Source organism: Bos indicus, chromosome 21 (genome assembly GCF_029378745.1).
Source record: "Bos indicus isolate NIAB-ARS_2022 breed Sahiwal x Tharparkar chromosome 21, NIAB-ARS_B.indTharparkar_mat_pri_1.0, whole genome shotgun sequence".
In the NCBI taxonomy this organism is placed as follows: domain Eukaryota; kingdom Metazoa; phylum Chordata; class Mammalia; order Artiodactyla; family Bovidae; genus Bos; species Bos indicus.
In genome coordinates, this window is record NC_091780.1 from 6,684,850 (window position 1) to 6,708,573 (window position 23,724).

At 48.0% G+C, this 23,724-nt stretch overlaps 1 protein-coding gene across 3 annotated transcripts in view; it reads left to right on the top strand.

Annotated features, from left to right (window-relative positions):
- The window catches only part of ADAMTS17 (ADAM metallopeptidase with thrombospondin type 1 motif 17), a 404,698-nt gene that overhangs the window by 54,966 nt on the left and 326,008 nt on the right, over positions 1-23,724 (top strand). For all 3 annotated transcript variants that reach the window (XM_019983858.2, XM_070775014.1, XM_070775015.1), the window contains exon 4: positions 13,294-13,466. In XM_019983858.2, coding sequence (XP_019839417.2) covers positions 13,294-13,466 — 173 coding nt within the window. The remainder of the gene's footprint in view (positions 1-13,293; positions 13,467-23,724) is intronic.

Sequence of the window (23,724 nt, forward strand, 5' to 3'; positions counted from 1 at the left end):
TGAAATGTGTCCCCCCAAATCTTTGTATTGAAGTCCTAACCCCTGATCAACAAAGGTCCGTCTAGTCTAAGCTACGGTTTTTCCAGTGGTCATGTATGGATGTGAGAGTTGCACTATAAAGAAAGCTGAGCACCAAAGAATTGATGCTTTTGAATTGTGGTGTTGGAGAAGACTCTTGAGAGTCCCTTGGACTGCAAGGAGATTCAACCAGTCCATCTTAAAGGAAATCAGTCCTGAATGTTCATTGGAAGGACTGATGTTGAAGCTGAAACTCCAATACTTGGGCCACCTGATGCAAAGAACAGACTCATTTGAAAAGGCCCTGATGCTGGGATAGATTGAAGGCAGGAGGAGAAGGGGATGACAGAGGATGAGATGGTTGGATGGCATCACCAACTCAATGGACATGAGTTTGAGTAAGCTTCAGGAGTTGGTAATGGACAGGGAGGCCTGGCGTGCTGCGGTCCATGGGGGTGCAAAGAGTCGGACATGACTGAGTGACTGAACTGAACAGAACTGAACTCCTGGCACCTCAGACTATGACTGTATCTGGAAATAGGGCCTTTAATGAAGTGATTGAGTTAGATGGGGTCATTAGAGAGTCCTTATAAGAAGAGGAAACTTGGACTTAGATGGATACAGAGGGAAGACCTGTGAAAATGAAGGGATAAGATGGCCATCTGCAAATCAGGAGAGAGGCCTCAGAAGAAACCAGCCCTGCTGACCCCTCAGTCTTGGCTTCTAGTCTCTAAAACTGTGAAGATAACTGTCTGTAGTTTAAGCCACCCAGTCTGTGTCACTCTGTCATGGCAGTCCTAGCTGACTAATACAGTATCTTTTATGAGAACATTTAATATTTAATAGAGGTTGAGACAAGGTTTTGGACTGATGTGAATCGCAGCCATCTGCCTTACCTTCTGGGACCTTGGCGACAGCCAGCTTGAAGCGTCCTTACTGCAGTAGGCCCAGCGTCTCTTCTGAGATGCTGCTGCCTTGCGTTTGCCTTGCTGCTTTTTTCTGTTTGTGCACCTCTGTCATTTTCTGATAAAATGAATGTGCTTTTCTTCCTCCTCTCCGTCCAGTTGGAAGCCCGCTTTCCCTAGAAGTCGGGGCTGTTTCCTTGACGATTCTTTTCATCTGTGTGGGGTTTATAGGACTGTTGAGGTTCTGTATGCTTCTCTCCCTCCATTGAGCAGAGCACCCAGCACGGAGCCAGCCACAGATTCACACGGGCCAAGATTAGAAGGATAAGCAAGAGTTAATCTTGCTTAACTAGTGCAAGGCTGTGGTGTGACGAGTGGCTGTGGAGCAGTCACGCCTTTCCTCGGTTGGCATGAGGCGGGCATGTTGGAAGCCTTGTTCTTGTGGATGCGGCCTGTGACTAGATGGTAGGGAGGCAGAAACCGAGTGGAGATGGCCCTCCTCCATAGGCCAGGTTTTCCTCATTGGATGTGTGAGTTTTTTCCCACCTCAAGGAAAGCTTCCCTCAATTCTAGTACTTTCAGGCAGTATCCTTGTTTCTCTCCTCCTCTAAAGTCTGCAGTTTCCTTCTCTCACTTTTCCCTTCACTGGCTTCAGCCCCCCGGTCCTGTGGCAGGAGCACCCCTGTAAGGCCCCCCGGGGTCCCCGCCTGGCCCTTCCCCTTGATGCTGTTCCATCTGCTCCTGTGGCTGCATGCCCTCTTTTCCTAGAATTGCCCCTCTGCTGCTGGTGTCATCTCTTCTACCCAGTCATGCAGTTTTGAGGTCCCGGGAGGATTGGTCTGGGATTGTTGATTCCTGAATGCCTGTCTCTGATCTCACCTTTGCCTTTGAGCGCCAAGTCTGCACACTCCACATTCAACTTGACCGCTGCACTTGAGTGCTTTAAAAGCACCTGAAACTTAACAGGGCCAAAACTTGCAGTGCTTTTTTCTCCCACATCTGGCCCTGTTATAGGGGTCCCTTATTCAATAATTAGCACAACCATACAAACCAGGGGTTATTTTTGATAACTGTCTTAACCTGGTACCTTGATATCCCCAGTATTCTTGACCTCACCTTTGAAGTATTGGGTTGGCCAGAAAATTTGTTGGGACTTTTCCATAACATCTTATGCAAAAAAACTGAATGAACTTTTTGGCCAACCCATGCCTCTTGGAATCTATCTGCCCCGCCCTGTCCAGCTGTGGTCCTTGTTTACCTGTGCTCCTGTAGCGATCATCCAACTCCCCTGGAATCTGTTGTACCCACAACAGCCAGAGTGACACATTGGAAACCTGAGCCCTGGTGACTGGCCACTGTTCCAGGGATAAGGAAGAAAACCCCGAGCATATTGCACGTGACCCTACAAGTGTGCCTCTGTCTGGTCGCTCAGCCTCTTTGCCAGCCACGTTCTCTCTTGCTCTGGGATCCCGGTGGTTTCTGGAACATGCTGTGCTTTCTTCTGTCCCCAGGGCCTGTGCACCTGCTGTTCCCATTGCCTGGACTGCTCCCATCTCCTCTCTTCTCACCCACCCTGATTAACTCTTGCTTATCCTTCTAATCTTGGTCCGGTTGTCACTTCCTGATGGAACCCAATCTAAATTGGAACCCCCTCCTTTTATCTTTTCATAGCGTTGTTCTTTCTTTGCAAACATTTGTTGTATTTATGATTTTTATATATGCATCTGTTCTTGTAGTTAATGTTTATTCCTTCTGGTGATCACTTACATTGCCTTGCACGGTAGGTTCACAATTCAATATTTACTGACTGAATGAGCCTCACCCACAGACAGTGGTGCCTGGCTACTTGGTGCCCACGTGGCTCTAATCATGAGTGGAAAGGTCTGGCAGGGCCAGTTCAGCTTTCTTACCCCAGCCCTGCTGCCTCCCAGGGTGGGGGTGGAGGTGGGGGACACCTCCCGCCTAGTGAAGGGACTGATTTTGAACTCCAAGGTTGATCAGTCCTTCATTCAAGATCTTAACCACAAAAAAATCTTTATTTTCCACCTTTCTTTATAAGGAATTTACGTGAAAAAATATGCCTTTTATAAAAATGACTTGGCCTTGGGGAAAGTTATTTAAAGAATTCATACTTGGAGCACAAAACTTATTTTTTTCCTTATTCAAAAAAAAAAAAAAAAGAGAGAGAAAGAGAAAGAGAAGGCCATTATTTTTCAAGGATGTTGGATTTATGCAACTGCCAAAAGTTCACCTGGCTGGGAGCTCATCTTCAGCTGTGGACCTATCATTCCAGATTTTTTGCTGTTTTGTTGTTTTTTTAAAATAAGAAGACCCTTTGTTGAAGGAAAAAAAGTGATTAGAAAATAATTTTTTTGGATCTGACAGTTTTCTTGGGAAGCATGTTGTTTGTAAGTCTGTGTGTGTATGAACTTAAAAACTGGACTAGCTCTTCATGTTTCCTCCTCCAGTGCTTTCCCCACGTTGACTGAATCTGCAAGGTGCTGTCGCCAGGTCTTTGGATGTGGCGGTGATAGGTTGTTGAGAAATCTGGGCACACAGTGATGCATGCATGTCCTTCATGGGGCACCACTGACTGGCTTTTGTTAAAGATGGTTCAGGGTGAAGGGCAGCATTCCGTCCATGGCAGTGCTCTGCCATGTGAAAGTACACTCCTTACTATTTCCATGGACCTGGGAGGAGTCCTCAAAGCTTGAATGCAGCGCAGAAAGTAGTTTAAGGACTGACAGCCACGTTGGTGTCCCTGTGGATGTACCTCTGAAGGAGATGAGGAAGCTGGGCTGGGAGCTCCCCAGGAGCTAGAGGCTGGAGCGGCAGCTGCCCACCACTGCTGGAATAGTTGTTACCCTGTGCTGAAAAACAGGGGCCCCTTCTCCGTATCTCCTACCTTCCTGTCTCCCTCCAGCACGCCCAGCCAGCACGGGAGTCCAGGAAGTAGTTTGCAGGTCCTCTACAATTGATGATGGTGATGGTTGCATAACTCTGAGAATATACTAAAACCATTGAACTGTGCATGTTCAACAGTAAAATTGTATCATATATGAATGATATCAATAAAATTCGGACCATAAAGAAGGCTGAGTGCTGAAGAATTGATGTTTTGAATTGTGGTGCTGGAGAAGACTCTTGAGAGTCCTTTGAACTGCAAGGAAATCAAACCAGTCAATCCTAAAGGAAATCAACCCTGAATGTTCATTGGAAGGACTGACGCTGAAGCTGAAGCTCCAGTACTTTGGCCACCTTATGAGAAGAGCTGACTCACTGGAAAAGACCCTGATGCTGGGGAATATTGAGGGCAAGAGGAGAAGGGGACGACAGAGGATGAGATGGTAGCATAGCGTCACTGACTCAATGGACATGAGTTTGAGCAAACTCCAGGAGACAGTGAAGGACAGGGAAGCCTGGCGTGCTGTAGTCCATGGGGTCGTGAAGAGTAAGACACAACTAAGCAACTGAGTAACCACCACCACCACCACCACCACCACCACCACCCCAGAGTGGAATGCAAAAGAGAGGGCTAGGAGAAAAAGGACAAATAACTGGTGCGTGGGAAATGGATACCTTTCTGTTAAGTGGAACCTTCGTGGGCATCAAGATCAGGCCCAGGTGAATTTTCAGTTTCCAATTCCCATCTTGAAGGTATTTTTTATTATATCTCATACATGCTTATTTTGAAAAAATTAAAGACAAAAGACAATGGGCTCTTGTACATGCAGTTTAAACTACACATCTTACTAATTTAGTTGCTGTGGCAGCAGTGGCTTTGGTGCCCTGAAAATGGATTTGTGTGGCCGTGGCAGGGGTGTCTGTCTGTACACAGGATCCCGCTTGGGGCAAGAGTCGGTCTCTCCCCCAAGGAGAAGGACTCACACTGTCTGTTTTCTATCTTAATGAGAAACATTTGATTTCCATTCTTTTATGGAAATCTCTTCTAATGAAACATCATTAATTTTTCATGGTTTAAATGGCTGATTTCATGTACAGTCATGTTTTGTGTTCTGTCACATTTGTGATGATTAAAATATTCCACCCTCTGGAATGTTGGGAGGTTACATTGGGATATTGAGCAGGAGTTAAAAGCCACTTCTCTTGAAACTGTTATTTTTGTACAATTCTAATTTGTTGTTGCATGATTAAGGATGTCCTTAGGGAAATTATTTCATGCTCCTGCCTAGTAAGAAATATTGAAGACAACAAGTTGATTGGTGAGTATCTAGACTAGAGATCCTGGTCAGACCCTGTAGGGTGTATACGAGCATCCACTATTTGTTTTGGGTCACTCACACAAAGTTTAAAAACTAGCATTTAGACCCTAGTAGTTAACAGCAGTAATAGTGATGTAATGATAAGGATAGAAATAAAACTAGCAGCATATTTGAGTGCACTTATATACCTGAACCAGTCAATCTGAAAGAAAATCAACCCTGAATACTTATTGGAAGGACTGATGCTGAAGCTGAAGCTCTGATACTTTGGCCACCTGATGAGAAGAGCTGACTCATTGGAAAAGACCCTGATGCTGGGAAAGATTGAAGGCAAAAGAAGAGGGCGGCAGAGGATGAGATGGTTGGATGGCATCACCGATTCAATGAACATGAACTTGGGCAAACTCCAGGAGATAGTGAAGGACAGGGAGGCCTGGCGTGCTGTAGTCCATGGGGTCACAAAAAGTCGGACATGACTTCGTGACTGAATAGTAACAGTTATACACCTGGTCCTGTGTTACACCTGACTCACATCCATCCTAAGAGAGTGGAGTAATTATCCCCTAGTTTTAGAAATGAGGAAGCTTGCCCCCGGCCCCCACAACACAGGCATACTCTACTCAGCTCCATCGGGTGCCATAGCTGGGCTCCTCACAGTTAGCGTTGCCCCCGCCTTCTGTGAAGAGGTGAAGGATAGGGAAGCCTGGTGTGTTGTGGTCCACGGATCACAAACATTCGGACACGACTGAGCCATGGAACAACTGCCCCCTTAGGTGATGGTCCTGCTGTATGTGAATTTAATTTCAGGACATTTAGGTTAAGTTTGTTGAAAATCTTGCTATTAATTAGGAATTCAAAGAGTTAAAAAAATCACTCAACCAAGTGTAATTCTCAAATGTTTCTGCTATGCACTAGGCCATGCTTGGCAATTTGGAAGGTCCAGAGGGTGATGTTTGGGTCCTTAAGCTCACAGTCTAGCCCAGAAGCTAAGTATAGACCCACGTTAGACTATAGCATGGATGGGAGTTTGGAGTTTGCAGGATTCCTGGGGAGAGGGGGCTCGGGGAGGAGGGGGCACTCCAAGAGCCTCAGGGTCGTCTGCTCAGGTCCTCCCCCTGCAGTGGGCTACAGGGGTTCTCCCCGGCAAGCGGGGTAGACCCCAGAGCTCCAGCCTCCTGTTCAGCCTGGTCTAAGAGGTTTCACTGTTCTCAGGGTAACTTCTGTTGTCCAGTTTTGAGTTCGTTTCTGATGTGGCTGGTACAGAAAAGAAGGCTCCCTCCCCATGTCCTGCATGGCAGCCCGGCCTGCCCCGGCAGGGAGGTTAGCGTGGCGCCTTGGTGAGTCTGACACTGAGCGAGCCCAGGGCCCTGCCCGCTGGGCTGACCCCTGATTCTGGAAGCGCGTGCCCTCCCTCTTCTTTCTAGCTCTGACTGCCGGTCATCCCCCTTCTCGGCTCTGCCCGCCTGTTTTGTTGGCTGCGGGCCCATAGTGGCTCCTCTGGGTGCTCCCACTGCCCCCGGGACCGAGGGATCCCCGAGGCCATCCACTTGGAACATGTAGGACAATTTCTTTGGAATTCCCTCTGATGAGTGCTGTAGTTTTTGGCCCTCCACTCCTGTAGAAGGTTCCTGAGAGATGTAGCTAAACTAAATCCATGATCACGTTTGTCATAAAGTGTGGGAAGCGCTGGCTAGTGCAGTGGCCCCTAGATGAAGTCTGACTTGTTATTTTTATTTTAGAAGTTGGTGTTAGGAAAATACTGTCTTTCCCTGAGGAATGGTGTTCCTCCTGTTGGAGGGCTGTGTAAAACTGATTATCTGGCATGTTTTTCTTAAGCTTTTAATTTTTCTCCTGATTTCAGGAAACTCAGAACCCAATTCAAGGGCAGAGTGGACAGTGGTCATTCTGCGAGGCTGGACTCCCAGTCAGTGGGGTTAGTGGCCTCCAGGAGCAAGATGCTGGACACGTTTCTGGGGGTCTCCGTTTGCTTGTCTTGTCTGGAGGTGAGGTTGACAACAGTCTGCAGGGTGGAGTGAGCTCACCCTGGAGGCTCTGGTGGGACCTCGGCTGCAGCTTTGGGAAGCCACGTCCTCAGAGCACTGGCTTCACAGGTGTGACTTCACCTGTCCCCAGCGCACACGTGGGCCCATGCACTTCATCTAGAGAGCCTTCAGAAGCAATGAGTGCTCCCTAGGAACAACTTTCCAGAGCGCATCCTCAGACAGCCCAGGGACTGTTTGTTTCCAAAAGAATAAGGTGTGAAAATGAGGGTTCTAAAAAGTGATTCCCTGGGGGAAACCTTGTCTAAAAACTAGAACCCGCTATACACAAATTATGGGTTGGGAGGACAGTTTTGGCACTTCAGAAGGTTTCTATGCAGGTCAGGTGTGTCTCTGGGTCTGTGTCCCATCGCCCCTCCTGACCATAGCCTTGGCGGTATGCATTCTCCTGCCAGATGCTCTTTGGGGCTTCCTGGGGCTGTCTCGTTTCCTCCTCAGCAGTGTTCAGAGGGAGCACTAGATGAGCTGCATGGGTCACACAGCCATCTGGGACACCCTGGCTGAAGCTTCCAGGCCCACCCTCCTCATTTGTCTCTATGAAGAACAGCAGTGGTCCGTCATCAGTAGAGCTAAGCTTTTTTGAGCACGTACTGTGAGCCAGGCACTCAGCTCAGGGATTGCACCTGGATCTCCTTTAAGCCTGATCGCAGCCCACTGAGAGAGGAGCTGTTGTCCCTCTGCCTCATAGATAAGTTATCTGAGGCTAGCAGGGGGCACATGATTTACCCCAGATCAGACAGAACAATGGGGACCCTCATTTGAATCCAAGTATTCTGTCTCTAAAGCTCTGTCCTTGGCCACTAGGTGACCTGGCTGTCACCAGAGTCATAACTGTCATTGCAATTAGGGTGCCATTTATTGAAGAATCACAGCATCCCAGAGAATGAACTACGTGCTCCATAAGCACCTCAGTCACTGTGCAGGCGTGTGCGGTGGGGGTGATCGTTCCGATTTTGAAGACAGTCACGTGGACTTGGCGAGGTTCTGAGCCTTGCCCAGAGTCCCACAAGTAGCTTGTGGTTGAGCTCGGTGCACGCTCTGGTCTGCCCCAAACCACATCCCTGTTTTGAATCCTGTCGTTGCTTGCTACTCATCTGTAGGCCTCCATGGCCCCCAGGGTGAAGAACTCCTGTGCCCTGTGCTCACTTTGGGCACCAGGGCCTGTCCTGCCAGTGGGGACCCCTCTCCCAGCCCCAGAGGAGACCCCTCTCCCCAGGGCTTACGAAGGTCTCAGGGGCTTGGGCGCAGATCCCCGAGCCGTGCCTCCAGACGAGAACGAGGGACAGGTGGCCGTCCTCTGGCCTCAGGTGAATTCTGGGCAACACATCACAGAGCTGCAAGGGCTTCCAATGGGACTGTTCTCATCCTGCCCACGAGAGAGCTGGAGAAAACCCATGGTCAGGGCAGCTAAAGGAACACGTGGCTCTGGACTCCTCCCCGGTGCTGAGGGTTCTGGTTGTCCACTGAACTAGTGTACCCGGGTGGGGACGTTCTTGTGTCTGGACCTTGAGTGCTGCGTGTGGGAAATGTTTATGTTTCTGGCTTGAACGCCAAGTTCAGGTTAAGTGTGCATGTTCTCATTGACTCTGTGAGCGTGTTGGATGCCTTCCACCCAGTTCCTGGGGGAGAGGCTCGTCTTTGTCTTCCCAGTGTCCTTGGGTGGCTGCCTCCATCTCTTCCACAGTGTCTGTTTTCCTTCTGATTTGCTTCTGCAGCTGGCAGGGCTCCTTTGGCATGAGAATAACCTGAGGTCTTCCCTGGAGATGACGTTATAGAATCAGACCTGCAAGGATCCTCCTTGCAGGACATAGAGTAATTTCAGGGCTGACTTCCACTGTTTGAATTCTTACATGAAGTATTTTATAGTTTATGCATTGGTTTTCCCTTGTGAATACCTAAATTCTCTGCTGTTGTTATATAGAGCTTGACAATTCATAACAGCTTATTCTTTTTCTTTACCAAGAGCAAAACTAATAACTACAGTAAATTATATACTCGCTCAGCATTTTGAACACTCCCCAAACTCTTCGAATGATTTGGATATGCTAAATGTACAGTGTTTAGAATGCCTTTGGTTTCTTCCTTGTCTTCTTCTCTCCTGCATCTTGTCCCAAACAAGGTTCATGGTAACTTGCATACACACACATAATTTTCTTCTTTGATAGATAATTGGGGCAAGGGGAAAATAAATGTAAGAAAAATAATGTGAAGCCCGAGATTGAAAGTCTACCAAGTCAGCACCAAGCCCCAGCGATGTTCTGGCAAAAGACACTGTTGGGCAGGACTTGGGAGTGATCCCCGGCGTCTGTGACAACAGACCTGGGGCCTCGCAGGCTGCGGTCTGTCCTCATCGGTGGGGTGAGGGCCGCCTCCCCCGTTCCCACAGTGGAGGGAGACAGCTGATTACCAAGTGAGCCTGGAGGGCCCCCAGGTGGCTGCCTGCCTGCTTGGCCTCAATTTTGACCTCTCCTCTGAGGTCTAGATTCAGGACCAATTTTATTCTGAAATTGATGTTTTTCTTGTTGCTTTTCAATATGCTTCTCATCTGTGAATATTGGTATTGCTGAGACTTTATTAGGGAATATTGATGCAGTTCATGGAATTAAAGGTAAAAATAGATTATGGTTCTGTTCTCCCTGTAGGAAAGAAAGAATCATCAGGCGTGATGGCTGTAGAGCTTTGCTGATGGAGGGGTTGCTGGGAGCAGGGATTGAGGAGGGCAGTGAGCTGTCTTCTGCTCCTCCTGTTCCCACGTGTAGGGAGAGGGAGTACAGGTCCTCGCTGGCTATCTTACCTGCTGTTCCCCAATCCAGGCTTCTGGATGCTGACTGCTGAGTGTCTTTATGTACTCATTCCACTGCAGAAGAAAGTATTGCCTTTGATGAGGGTTTGCTGTCCTAGACGTCCCTGGAAGGGGTGTTCAGTATGCGACCCGGACACTACACTGTCCCGTGAAATCTGAAAAATTCTGATTTCCTGAAACCCAGCTGGCTGTGGGAATCTGATTCGAGTCTTTAGGCTCCTCTTCTTATGCTTGGGAAAGGACGGAGCACCAGGGTGTCCGTGAACACCAGTTCACGTCCTTGAACGTGTGGAGGGATCACCAGCCAACCTATCGTGGTTGCCGTGTGACAGCCCCAGTTCGAGGTTGTTGGTGAGGGGACACAGCAGGAGCACGCGTGCCCCGGGCCAGCTGTGTACTTGCTGCTCTGACTCGAGGGCCTGGTGCGCGTGGAGGCAGAAGGCTGCTCCTCCCGCTCAGGTCCTACAGCAGTCAAGGCCATGCACAGAGTCCTTTCCTGCTGAGTTTTCCGTGGCCTTTCCTGTCCCTGTGTTTTAAGTTCAGATGACACTGAGGAGCCTGTTCACACCCAAAGCAGTGCAGGCAGGAGAGTCAGAGCTGTGGGGTGAGGCCTGGGTTCTAGGGCCAAATCCACCCCTGCCCAGTGCTTGACTTCAGCTTTGTTATGTGGGAAATAGGGATTCCACTCACTCATTCATCCATGCATTCATTCATCCATCCACTCAAGCATGCACTCATTCGGTGAGTGTTTACTTCACAACATGTACTGGGCCCGGGGCTGGGGGCAAAAGGGGCAGACAAAGTCATTGTAGTTGCAAACCCTTTAACAACCACAGAGCCCCGACTGTTGTGTTTTACCTGTGACTGAGTATTCTGGGCAGATGTTAACGTGCAACATTACACCCTTTGTGGCACCATTTGTTAGCTCTCCCAGGTCCATCAGGGAGGGAGAGGCAGTTCTTGTTGGTCCTACTTGAAAGACGGATGCCCAGTGCAGTGTTTTGCTGTGTGAAAAGTCCAGGGGTCACCTACTCCTCTGGTGGGAAGTGCTAGAATACCTTTCTAGGAAAGCACTCACCACTTAGCTGTTTCAGCCCAGCATCTTCCAGAGAAATATTGCTCATGCATCCTTTAGACACTGCTAAAAATGCAGCTGTATTCATGCAGGAACCAGAAAACACAGACATGGTGAAAATAAGCAGCCAGTGTGGGGAGTAGCTGCAGAGGAATCCATGAGTTGGGGATGCGGAAAGATGGGTAATAACTCCCAGCTTAGGGAGGAGCCACAGTGCACAGTTTGTTTCTTCATCACCTTGGAAAATGTGGGTGTGCTGGTTACAGCAAAGCTCCTATTTGGGTGGCCCTTCACTTCTGCTGCTTTAAAGTGAGGGTGACGTGGCTTATCGCATATTCCAAGATGGATAGGTTGGCCTGATTCAGGCAGTGAGTGCCCGGCAAGCATGCTGAGCTCAGAATTTGGAGGTTGCCCATGGTCTACCTTCCTTGTATTCAGAGGGGCTCCGTGAATGTGAGTGCAGGTCCAGAGTGAGATTGCCAGCCAGGGGCCTCTTTCATTCTGGCCGTGTGCAAAGGCAGTACCATCTGAGACCATATCTTTTCTCTTAGAATAGACCCTGTCTTCCTAAATTCCACTCCTAAGGCCTGGAAGTCTCCATGGGAGGTGAGCCTGGCTTTGGGGAGGAGGGAACCACCCTGCAGGTTGACAAGACAGTCATACATTTTGTCTTGCGTTTCTGTGATAAGTCAGATGACATATTTTGCTCCCCAGGCCCTCTGTTTTATTGCTTATAGTTTAAAAGTGACTTCTGGGGTTTTCTCAGACTCAGGGATAATACTTTAAATAAATAAGTACTTGTTCTATTGTATAAATTTGGAAAATACAGAGGAAAAAAAGGAAAATGAAGATCACACATCACCCATGATTCATATTTTAGTTAAGTTCTTCCTAAAGAAGGTTATTATCTCTGGGCCTGAAGATGCTTGTGTGTTAAATCTTTGCCAACCTGAGATTTAACTATATATAGATTCATATGTGCTTCTCTCTACATCACTAAATATACATCACTAAATAATCTTCACAATTGTGCTTTGCATGACTGCCCACTGTTTTAGCATCATTGGCTTTCTCTGTGGTTGTAGGTTGTTTTTCAGTTTGTCTCACTGCACAGACTGTTTATACACTATGAACCGTATTTCAGGTTTTTTTGTGTTCATCTTCGGTTCTAGAATGACTGAGTCACTGTATGAAACCAGTTTGTACACCTATGGGCTGAGTTTATTCTATAGAGGTTGTAGCAGAGCTGGCTTCTGTGTTCAGTTCAGTTGCTCAGTTGTATCTGACTCTTTGCGACTCCATGGACTGCAGCATGCCAGGCCTCCCAGAGTGTACTCAAACTCATGTCCATTGAGTCAGTGATTCCATCCAACCATTTCATCCTCTGTCGTCCCCTTCCCCTCCCGCCTTCAATCTTTCTCAGAATCAGGGGCTTTTCCAATGAGTCAGTTCTTTGCATCAGGTGACCAAAGTATTGGAGTTTCAGCTTCAACATCAGTCCTTCCAATGAATATTCAGGACTTATTTCCTTCAGGATTGACTGGTTGGATCTCCTTGCAGTCCAAGGGACTCTCAAGAGTCTTCTCCAAAACCACAGTTCAAAAACATCAGTCTTCGGTGCTCAGCTTTCTTTATAGTCCAACTCTCACATCCATATATGACTACTGGAAAAATCATAGCTTTGACTAGACAGACCTTTGTTGGCAAAGTAATGTCTCTGTTTTTTAATAAGCTGTCTAGATTGGTCATAACTTTTCTTCCAAGAAGAGAAAGAAAGGCAGTTCCTTAATTTGATAGCTATTATTTTCATTTTTATATCAGCCCGCATGGAAGATTTTCATTCCAGTCCCAAAGAAAGGCTTCCGTGTGGGCTGATGTAAAAATGGAAATAATAGCTATCGAATTAAGGAACTGTCTTTCTGTTCACATTCCAATTCTGAAAGTGCATGTTATTGACATCAACCTTTGATGTTGGTCAGAGGTGTTTGCACCCACAAATCTGTATGTCAGTCCTCAAGTGGCGGCTTTGAGTGTCCAGATGTTCTGACGTGGGACTCAGTAATAACCCTAGCTGTTTAGCAAAGTAAGGTCTTCTAGGAAATCAACTGATCTGAAGAGTCAGCAGAGGGTTACTCACTGTTTACTAATATCCTTTCCCTGTGGTGAGGAAACAGCAAAGCGCGGCATGAATGTCTCTGTTGTTTTCTAGAAAAGAAGAAGCCGAGGAAGGGCCGGCAGTCGCGGGACGGGCGGCAGCGGAGGAATGCCATCCGGCTGACCAGCGAACACACGGTGGAGACCCTGGTGGTGGCCGACGCCGACATGGTGCAGTACCACGGGGCTGAGGCGGCCCAGAGGTTCATCCTCACCGTCATGAACATGGTGAGTCTGCTTCCTCCTGGAGAGGGCTCTGCACGTGGCGCCGGCGTCTGCTCCTGGGTCGGGGGTGGGCTCACACACAGACTTGCCACCCCTGGGCAGGTGGGGCACAAGGGGCGGGGGGGGCGGGGGGCACCCTAGGCAGAGGCCTGAGTGCTGAGCGGGGCTGGTGCAGGGTCAGTGCCAGAGTCCGCTCAGGGATGGGAGTCCTCCCGGTGCTGGGAGTCTGCCTGGGGACGAGTGTCCGTCCGGTGTGGGAGTCCGCCCGGGTACCGGAGTCCGCCCGGGGATGGGAGTCCGCCCACTGTGGGAGTCCTCCCGGTGACCAGAGTCCGCCTGGTGCTGGGGGTCTTCCCGGTGTGGGAGTCCGCCCAGGGATGGGAGTCCGCCAGGTGTGAGTCCGCCTGGGGAGGAGAGGCCGCCCGGCGATGGGAGTCCTCTGGTAGTGGGAGTCCACCTGGTGCTGGGGGGTCCGCCTGGTGACTGGAGTCCGCCCGGGAACGGGAGTCTGCCTGGTGCTGGGAGTCCACCCGGTGTGGGAGTCCGCCCGGGGATGGGGGATGGGAGGCTGCCCGGCGATGGGAGTCCTCTGGTAGTGGGAGTCCACCCGTGCTCCCCACTAGATGCCTCCCAAGACCCTTTCTGTGGGTGAAGGCCCCTCTCAGAGGAGTCAACGCTGAGTAAGTCAGTCCTGCTCTAAGGAACCAACCGTCTAGTACAAAGAATCAATATCTGACTTTAGTATAAAACAGAGCTGGCCGTGTGCAAGGAAGAGAGGTTGTCTAGTTGAGGGAAGCAAGGAAGGAGTCTGGGTCTTCTCTGGTTTGATGAATGGGCGGAGGAGGGAAACCTTCACATGGTAGGTAGGTGGAGAGGGGCCGCCCACCTCAAACTTTAGACATGGAAGAATGTTTGTGTGCATCCCCACTCCACCATCTATCCACTCTCCTAACAAGCAGTTTTGAAGATCTCCTGGCATAGTGGTAGGTGCCAGTTACAAATCCTTTCTGCAGAAGGCAGTGGTGTCACAGATGGGTGAAGCATCTGTGCTGAGTAGGCATTTCTTCAGGGAGCACTGGGGGCCAGGTGGAGGGCTGGGGAGTGATCACCCAGAAGTGTGGGGGCATCATGGAAGAGCTGACCCTTCAGCCAAGCGAGGGTGCTTGCCCTATTGGGGGAGCAGTGGCAGGTCACATAGCGGGTGCCGCAGGAGCTACATCTTGGGGAGGACAGGTGGACTGGTGTGTCTGCAGCTGTTGGTGAGGCTGGCCTTGGCCAGGCCGAGCAGAGCACAACGGGGAGAGAGAAGCTGCCCACAGAGGCACAGCAGAGTGCTGGGGTCAGGGCCGGGCGGGAAGGCAGACAGACCTGGTGTGGGTTGTTGTTAAGGAGTGAGGTGAGAGGTGTGGGAAGGGAGTGGTTAACAATGCCTGATGCTGCTGCCGGCCCCAAAGGAGTAGCTTTAGGGATTGGTTCCCTGGAGGTGCCACGGGTCCCTGAGGTCCTCAGAAGCCCTGGCATCCCCTCCAGCCCTTGCCACCCAGAATCCTGCCCCTATGAGGGCACCCAGGAGAAGAGTTCGGACAAGGCAGGCTCCGAGTCTCCCCAGTGGCTCAGACAGTAAAAGCGTCTGCTTGCAATGTGGAGACCCGGGTTCCATCCCTGGGTGGGGAAGTTCCCCTGGAGAAGAAAATAGCAACCCACTCCAGTACTCTTGCCTGGAAAAACCCATGGACGGAGGAGCCTGGTAGGCTCCGGTCCATGGGGTTTGCAGAGTCAGACAGGACTGAGCGACTTCACTTTCACTTTCACTTTCGGCATTGCTGGGGAGGGAAGCTGGGTAGGGGCAAACTGGGATGAGATCAGGAAGTGAAGAAGTAGAAACAGCATTGCAGAAGATCTTGGCTGAGGGAGAGAAGAGAAAAGAGCCTCACTGGGTGGAACCGAGGTCAAGGAGGACTTTGGAGAGGGAAGCGGGTGAGGGGGTACCAGAGTGGGATTTAGGCCCAGACACACCTGCAGCAGCAGCCCTGCTCTGAGCTCAGAGCTGGCAGCATCAGAACCACTTTGAGCTGGCCCCCCTGCGTGAGCAGCTTCGAGGCAGGGGCTTAACCACCCCCGGGACTTTAGCTGCCCCAGGGCCTTCTGCCTGGTGACAAAAGCACATACAGCTCATGGAAAGTGGAAAGGGCCAGGCCCTGGCTGTGCCACAGTGACTGAGAGATGCTGGAGGCAGCCCGAGAACAGAGAGGCTAGAGACATGGCATGGGTCACACAGGCAGTCCCTGGCAGGGCTGTGGCCGTCAGGCCAGGCCTGTCTGTAACTCCACAGCGAAACAGATGATCGTAAGCCTCACCCTGGGCTGATGGGGATGGCGAGCCCCACGGTGTTCCTGTCCACTGTGTAGTCAAAACTCCAGTACCTCGACCTATGTCAGGTTGACTTGCCAGTGCTTGCTTTGGGGACGCGTATCAATTTGCAGGAAACTCCATCTGTCTGCCCCCCACCCCCACCCCCACCCCAGACAGGCCATGCCCTAAGGCCGAGGCTGCTTTGGTGGTGCATGGAGTCTTGAAGGTGAGTTACCCTCTGGACCCACAGACCTCCCTGTAGGACGGGCTTGTCTGCAAAGCCCAGTGATGTGGACCCACTGGGGGACTGATCCAGGGCTGATCCGTGGACACGGGCACACCATGAGGTTCCAGGTCACCCTCCCCTTTAAAGTCATCAGCTCTAGGAATTCCATTAACTTTTTTTCTTTCCTTTCTCCCCCAACCCTTTCCTTCCTCTCCCTTTTTTACTTCCTTCCTTTCCTTCTCCAGATTTTTAAAACTTATGGTAATAAATACGTGCCAGAAAAGTTTCTGTCTGACCCTTTAAGCCTGCAGTTCCATAACATTAGGTACATTCACATTGCTGTACCGCCACTGTCACCATCCGTCCCTGGAATTCCTTTCGTCTTGTAGAACTGAAACTGTCCTCATTTGACACTGGCAGCCCATGCTCCCCTCCCCCAGCCCTGACAGCCACCCTTCCATTTTGAATTTGACACTCACTCCAGTACTCTTGCCTGGAAAATCCCATGGACGGAGGAGCCTGGTAGGCTGCAGATCATGGGGTCGCTAAGAGTCAGACACAACTCAGCAACTTCACTTTCACTTTTCACTTTCATGCATTGGAGAAGGAAATGGCAACCCATTCCAGTGTTCTTGCCTGGAGAATCCCAGGGACGGCAGAGCCTGATGGGCGGCCGTCTGTGGGGTCGCACAGAGTCGGACATAACTGAAGCGACTTAGCAGCAGCAGCAAGGACCTCATATATACGTGGAGTAGGACAGTATTTGTTCTTTTGTGACTGGTTGATTTTCACTCAGCACGATGTCCTCCAGTTTGGTCCATGTCCTTGGAGGTGTCAGAATCTCCTTCCTGTTTGGCTACATAATGTTCCATCATATGGATACACTGCATTTTGTCTGTTCATCCACTGATAAATGTTCGGTTGCTTCCTCCTTTAGGCTCTTTTGAATAATGCTGCTGCGAACGTAGGTGTACAGTCTGAGTCCCTGCTTTCACTTCTTTTGGGTATGTACCCAGAAGGAGAATTGCTCCTGTTTCAGCTTTTAATGGTGTTTGGCCCTGATTTCTGAGAAATATCCCTGAGCTCTGCGTTTGCACGAGCCCTGGCCTCCCTGGCGGCTGGTTAATGACGGGCTGCAGTGCTCCAGTGCCCAGAGCAGAGCCCAGAGGCGGCCTGCAGGGGCTGGCTCAGCACCAAGCTCTCTCACCTGTAGGTAATTTCATCTCATTTATTTATTTTTTGTTCAGGGCACAAGTCCAGGGAATAAACATTCATTACAACAGCTAAAGTAGTAATAAGGCAAAGCTCCTAGTTTGATACTTGCTTTCATAGTTTTATCATGTGGACAAGAGCCGCTGTTTTATTTATCACAGGTCGGAGAGGGGTTGTGTGTGGGAGTGTTGGTCTCCCCACGAGCTGTAAGGACTGAACGACAGGGGCTGAGGGGTGGCAATGCTTGCCTTCAACTTGACACTTTTCACACCTCTTCAGCTGCTGATACTAAGATGTTGGCGGCTCCAGATCCTGCTGCCTGAGGGCACATCTGGGCCAACCACATTCATTTGAGATTTAAATGTTTCTTAACGAGGGCTTAACAGAGGGCTGCCTAATAAGGGCAGTGCCACTTTGGTGAAGGGCACATGACATTTGTACACTGACACTTAGCCCTTGGGTCGTCTGCTCCTTGGAGTTTCTTGGCTGGTCTGACGAGGCCAGAAAACAAATGGAAGCAGAGCTCACACCGACTCTCCCCACTGGCAACCTCTGTCTGTTGCTCTGAGTCGCTGTTCAGAATATTTAAGAACCAGTTGCATTCAGACAGTGTACCTTGCTTTAAACAAGGCCACCCTCCACGGCCTCCAGCGTCCTTCAATTTCTCAAACCCTAGTGTTAAAAATACAAAGAATTCTGTCTGTCCTGCCCATAGCTGTTTCAGAAAAGGGATCTCTGTTAGTCAGTAAGATCATCTCTAAGCCGGGATTCCAGGGAAGGGTGGTGGCTGTACTGAGGAGCCCTGTCGTTAGACTAGGCCCCTGGGTGCAGCCGGCAGGAAGGGGAGGCCAGCCACCCTCTCTCTCCTGGTGGACCGTGTGGGCGTGTAGGGTTGAAACAGCTCTGTCTCCTTCGCTCCTCTGGATTTGGAAGGAAATCTGCCGGAGAGGTGGCCACCTTTGTTCCATCGCTTTCTCTCCAGCACCATTTGGTGCTGATGTCCAGTGCCCACCCCACCTTCCCGCCCTCCCACTTGGGTCTCTGTGGGCAGGGGACTGACCCAACTCCTACGTGCCACTCTGACCACAGGGACTAAACCCGGACAAGTCCCTGTCCCCAGGTCAGGCCAGGGGGCTTGTGGGGCCGGGGTGTGGGACAGCCCACCCACAGTTGGCAGAGTGTGGGGGTTTGGTGTCGAGTGCTCAGTTTTCGTAGCATCACAGAGTTGTGAATTAGGTTCACGTCAATCAGTAGCTGATGGCCCATATTTCAGAGGAAGGAAGGATGTATGTGGTGCCTTGACTAGTCCAGATGGACACTTCATGATTTCATGTCACTTCCTCCTCATCCTTGGTGGATTTCCTCATTCTCATTTTATGAGACAAAAACAGAGGCTTGTGGGGAGTTCGGGGTGCAGAGCCAGTAAGTGCCTCGCAGGGTGAGGTCTCAAACCTGGGCTGAGGGTTCCCTGTACCACCTGGTCATAAGGGAGACCGCGTATCTCAGATCTGCCCTTTCTTTCCATTTCCGCTCTGGACTGACCGCCGTTGTTTTTTGTCTTGACAACTGCAGGAGTATCTTCCCGGGCTCCTCACTTCCATTGTCTTCCCTCTTGGGTCCTTGCTACAGAACGGCCAGAAGCATCTTCTGACAGAATTAGGATGTTGTGGCTAGGAGCTCTGAGGCTCTGTGGCTCCCCTCGTGGTGGACATGGAAATCTCCCCTGCCTCTGCCCTCCCAGGCCGTGTGGCCGGGGCCCGCCCGCTTCTCCCAGCTTCACGCCCTTCTCCATGCCAGCATGGACTCCTGCCATGTGTGCCACCATTTCTCAGGGACCCCAGTGGGCTCCTCTCTGACTTGTAGTATCTCTTTGTCAGGAATAGTCTTTGCCCCACTTCATACAGAGTTGGCTCCTCTGTCTTTTATGTCTCCGGAGAGGCCCTCCTTGCTGACTCCTCTGAAAAGGCCACCTGTTTTCTTTATCATAGCAGTCTGCTTTTTCCTTGGTGGTTCTTGTCTTGATTTATAATTCCATTTCTTTCTTTTTTTTTTTTGCTTTTTAAAAACCATCTTGCTGCAGAGTTTCTGTATACTATTGAATTCAGGCTGGTATAAAATCAGAATGCTATGACTGTAGGATGTTAAATATAATGCTCATAGTAATCACAAAGAAAATAGCTATAAAATATACCCAAGAGGAAATGAGAAGGGAATTTTAAAATTTCACCATAAAAAAATGAAACATGCAAAAAAATCACTAATGCAGGAAATGAGGGCCCAAAAAAGCTATAAAACATAGAAAACAAATAGCAAAATGCAGAAGTAAGTCCCTCTTTGTCAGTAATTATCTTAAATTGTAGGTTAAACTCTCCAGTCAAAAGACAGATTGAGTTTGGGGAAGAATGGATACATGTATATGTATGGCTGAGTCCCTTCCTGTTCACCTAAAACTATTGCAACGTTGCTTGTTAATCAGCTATACTCCAGTACAAAATAAAAAATTGGTTTTTTTTAAAGACAGATTAGTAGAATGGATCTAAGAAATGCTCCAATGTGTATAAGAGGCTGACTTTACATTAAGACACAAATAAATCAAAAGCAAAAGAATAAAAAGATAGTCCTTGCAGATAGTAACTGTAGAGATCAGGAGTGGTTACATTAATATGACACAATATAGACTTTAGTCGGAAAAAGTTACAAGAGACAAAAATATCTTGTATATAATAATAGACTCAATACAGCAAGACAATGGAACAGTTATAAGGTTTTATGCACCTAATAACAGATCATTATAATATATGAAACAAAAACTTTATAGAATTGTAGTGACAAGTCTGCAGTTTTCTGTAATAATAGACACTTCAGCTCCCCCCTTACACACACACACACACACACACACACACACACACACACACACACACACACTATTAGTAGTGAATGGGAAAACTAGACAGAAGATAAGTGAGGAAATAGAGGACTTGAACAACACAGTAAGGCAACTAGATCTAATAAGATGTACAGAACACCACCCAACAATAGCAGGATATTCCTTTTTTTCAAATGCACATGGGAGATACTCCAGGATATACTGTATATATTCACAGATTGTCTCCACAGATTTAAAAATTATCATACAAAGTATCTTCTCTAACCACAGTGGGATTAAGTTAGAAATCAGTAACAGAAGGAAAATTGGAGAATTCACAAATATGTGGAAATTAAACAACACACTCTTGTACAACCAGTGGGTCAAGGGAGAAATCACAGGGGAAATGAGAAAATGCACGAGGCTGAGTTAAAATGAAAATGCAATATACCAAAACTTATGGAAGACAGGGGAAGCAGTACTCAGAAGGAAATGTATAGCTGTAAAATGCTTACTTTTATTAAAAAAAAAAAAAGGATCTCAAGTTAATAACCTAACTTTACACCTTAAGAGAGCTAGAAGAGCAAACTAAACTCAAGTCTAGCAAAAGGAAGGGAAGATTAGAGCTGAAATAAATAAATAATAGAAAAACAATAGATAAAATCAGTAAAGCCAAGAACTGATTCTTCAGAAAAACTGAGAAAATTGATAAAACTTTAGCTAGATTGATTAAATCTTTAGCAGAGTTCCAGAGAATAGCAAGGAGAGATAAGAAGTCCTTCTTAAATGAGAAATGCAAGGAAATAAAGGGAAAAAACAGAGTGGGAAAGACTAGATATCTCTTCAAGAAAATTGGAGATATCAAGGGAACATTTCATATAAGGATGGGTATGATAAAGGACAGAAACAGTCCTAACAGAATCAGAAGAGTTTGAGGAGAGATGGCAAGAATACACAGAAGAACTTTACAAAAGAGGTCTTAATGAACTGGATAACCACAATGGTCACTCCCCTAGAGCCAGACATCCTAGAGTGTGAAGTCAAATGAAAAAAGAAAAAAAAGAAAAAAAAAACTTCCCTTAGGAAGCGTTACTATGAACAAAGCTAGTGGAGGTGATGGTATTCCAGCTGAGTTATTTAAAATCCTGAAAGAGTATGCTGTTAAAGTGCTGCACTCAGTACCTTAGGATTTAAAATCCCAAAAGAGAATGTTGTTAAAGTGTTGCACTCAACACTAAGAAGTCTGAGTGCCAAAGAGTTGGTGCTTTGTACTCAATATGTCAGCACATTTGGAAAACTCAGCAGTGGCCACAGGACTGGAAAAGGTCAGTTTTCATGCCAGTCCCAGAGAATGTTCAGACTATTGTACAGCTGCACTCATTTCACACACTAGCAAGGTCATGCACAAAACCCTTAGAGCTAGGCTTCAGTAATACATCAGTTGGGAACTTCCAGATGTAGAAGCTGCATTTAAAAGAGTTAGAGGAACCAGAAACCAATTGCCAACATTCATTTGATCATAGAGAAAGCAAGGTAATTCCAGAAAAACATCTACTTCTGCTTCATTGACTACACTAAAGCCTTTGACTGTGTGGATCACAACAAACTGTGGAAAATGCTTAAAGAGATGGGAATACCAGACCATCTTACTTGTCTCCTGAGAAACCTCTATTCAAGTCAAGAAGTAACAGTTAGAACCAGACATAGAACAACTGACTGGTTCTAAACTGATAAAGGAGTATGGCAAGACTATATATTGACATACTGTTTACTTAATTTCTATGCAGAGTACATCTGGAGAAGGCAATGGCACCCCACTCCAGTACACTTGCCTGGAAAATCCCATGGATGGAGGAGCCTGGTAGGCTGCAGTCCATGGGGTCGCTAGAGTCGGATACGACTGAGCAACTTCACTTTCACTGTTCACTTTCATGCATTGGAGAAGGAAATGGCAACCCACTCCAGTGTTCTTGCCTGGAGAATCCCAGGGATGGGGGAGCCTGGTGGGCTGCCGTCTCTGGGGTCGCACAGAGTCAGACACAACTGAAGTGACTTAGCAGCAGCAGCAGAGTACCTCATGCAAGATGCAGGGCTGGATGAATCATAAGCTGGAATCAAGATTGCCAAGAGAAATATCAACAACCTCAGATACGCAGATGATACCCCTCTAATGGCAGAAAGTGAAGAGGAATTCAAGAGCTTCTTGATGAGGTTGAAATATGAGAGTGAAAAAGTGAATTCAGTAACTATGATCATGGCATCTGGTCCCATCACTTCATGGCAAATAGAAGGGGGGAAGTGGAAGCAGTGACAGATTTTATTTTCTTGGGCTCCAAAATCACTGCACATGGTGACTGCAGCCATGAAATCAAAAGACGCTTGCTCCTTGGAAGGAAAGTGATGACAAACCTAAGCAGCATATTAAAAAGCAGAGAGTTCACTTTGCCAACAAAGATTATTGTTGTTCAGTCATCAAATTGTGTCCAGCCCTTTGCCAGCCCCATGGACAGCAGCACACCAGGCTTCCCTGTTCTTCACTGTAGTCAAAGCGGACAAAAGTCTACACACTACTGGTTTTTCCAGTAGTCATATAGAGATATGAGAGCTAGACCATAAAGAAGTCTGAGTGCCAAAGAGTTGAACTGTGGTGCTGTAGAAGACTTTTGAAAGTCCCTTGGACTGCAAGGAGGTCAAACCTAAAGGAAATAAATCAGCTTCATGCTGAAGCTGAAATTCCAATATTTTGGCCACCTTATGCAAAGAACCAACTCATTCAAAAAGACACTGATACTGGGAATGAGATGGTTATATAGCATCACTGACTCAGTGGAAATGAATTTGAGCAAACTCCACAAGGTAGTGAAAGACAGAGGAGCCTGGTGGGCTGCAGTCCATGCGGCCACAAAGAGTTGGACGTGACTTAACGACTCAACAACAGCAAACTGATTAGTGAAAAATCTTGAATTACTAAAATCAGAAATGAATGCAGGGACATGACTGTCAATTCTGTAGAACCAAAATGAGTTATAAGAGAATACAGTGAGCCACTGTACACTATCTAATTAGCTAAACCTAGATGAACTAGGCAAATACCTAGAAACACAAAGCTCACCAAGACTTAATCACAAAGACATAGAAAATCTGAGTCAATCTGTAGCTAAAAAGGAGATCAAATCAGTAATCAATAATCTCCGGACAAAGGAAAGCCATGAACCTGACAGCTTAACTGGTAAATTATACCATACATTTAAAGGAGAAAGTGAAGTCGATCAGTCGTGTCCGACTCTCAGCGACCCCATGGACTGCAGCCCTCCAATCTCCTCCGTCCATGGGATTTTCCAGGCAAGAGTACTGGAGTGGGGTGCCATTGCCTTATCCGATTTAAAGGAGAACAAATTAATCCTCCTCAAACTCTTCTAATAAACTGAAAAGGCGAAAATGCTTTCTCTTTTCTATGAGGATAGCATTGCCCTCTAATGAAAGCCAGATAAAGACAGTCTAAGAGTACTATAGTTCCTTATGAATAAGGAAAAAATTTCCCTTTTGAATATTATTGCAAACATTCTCAACAAGATACTAGCAAACCAAAATCATATCATGCACCA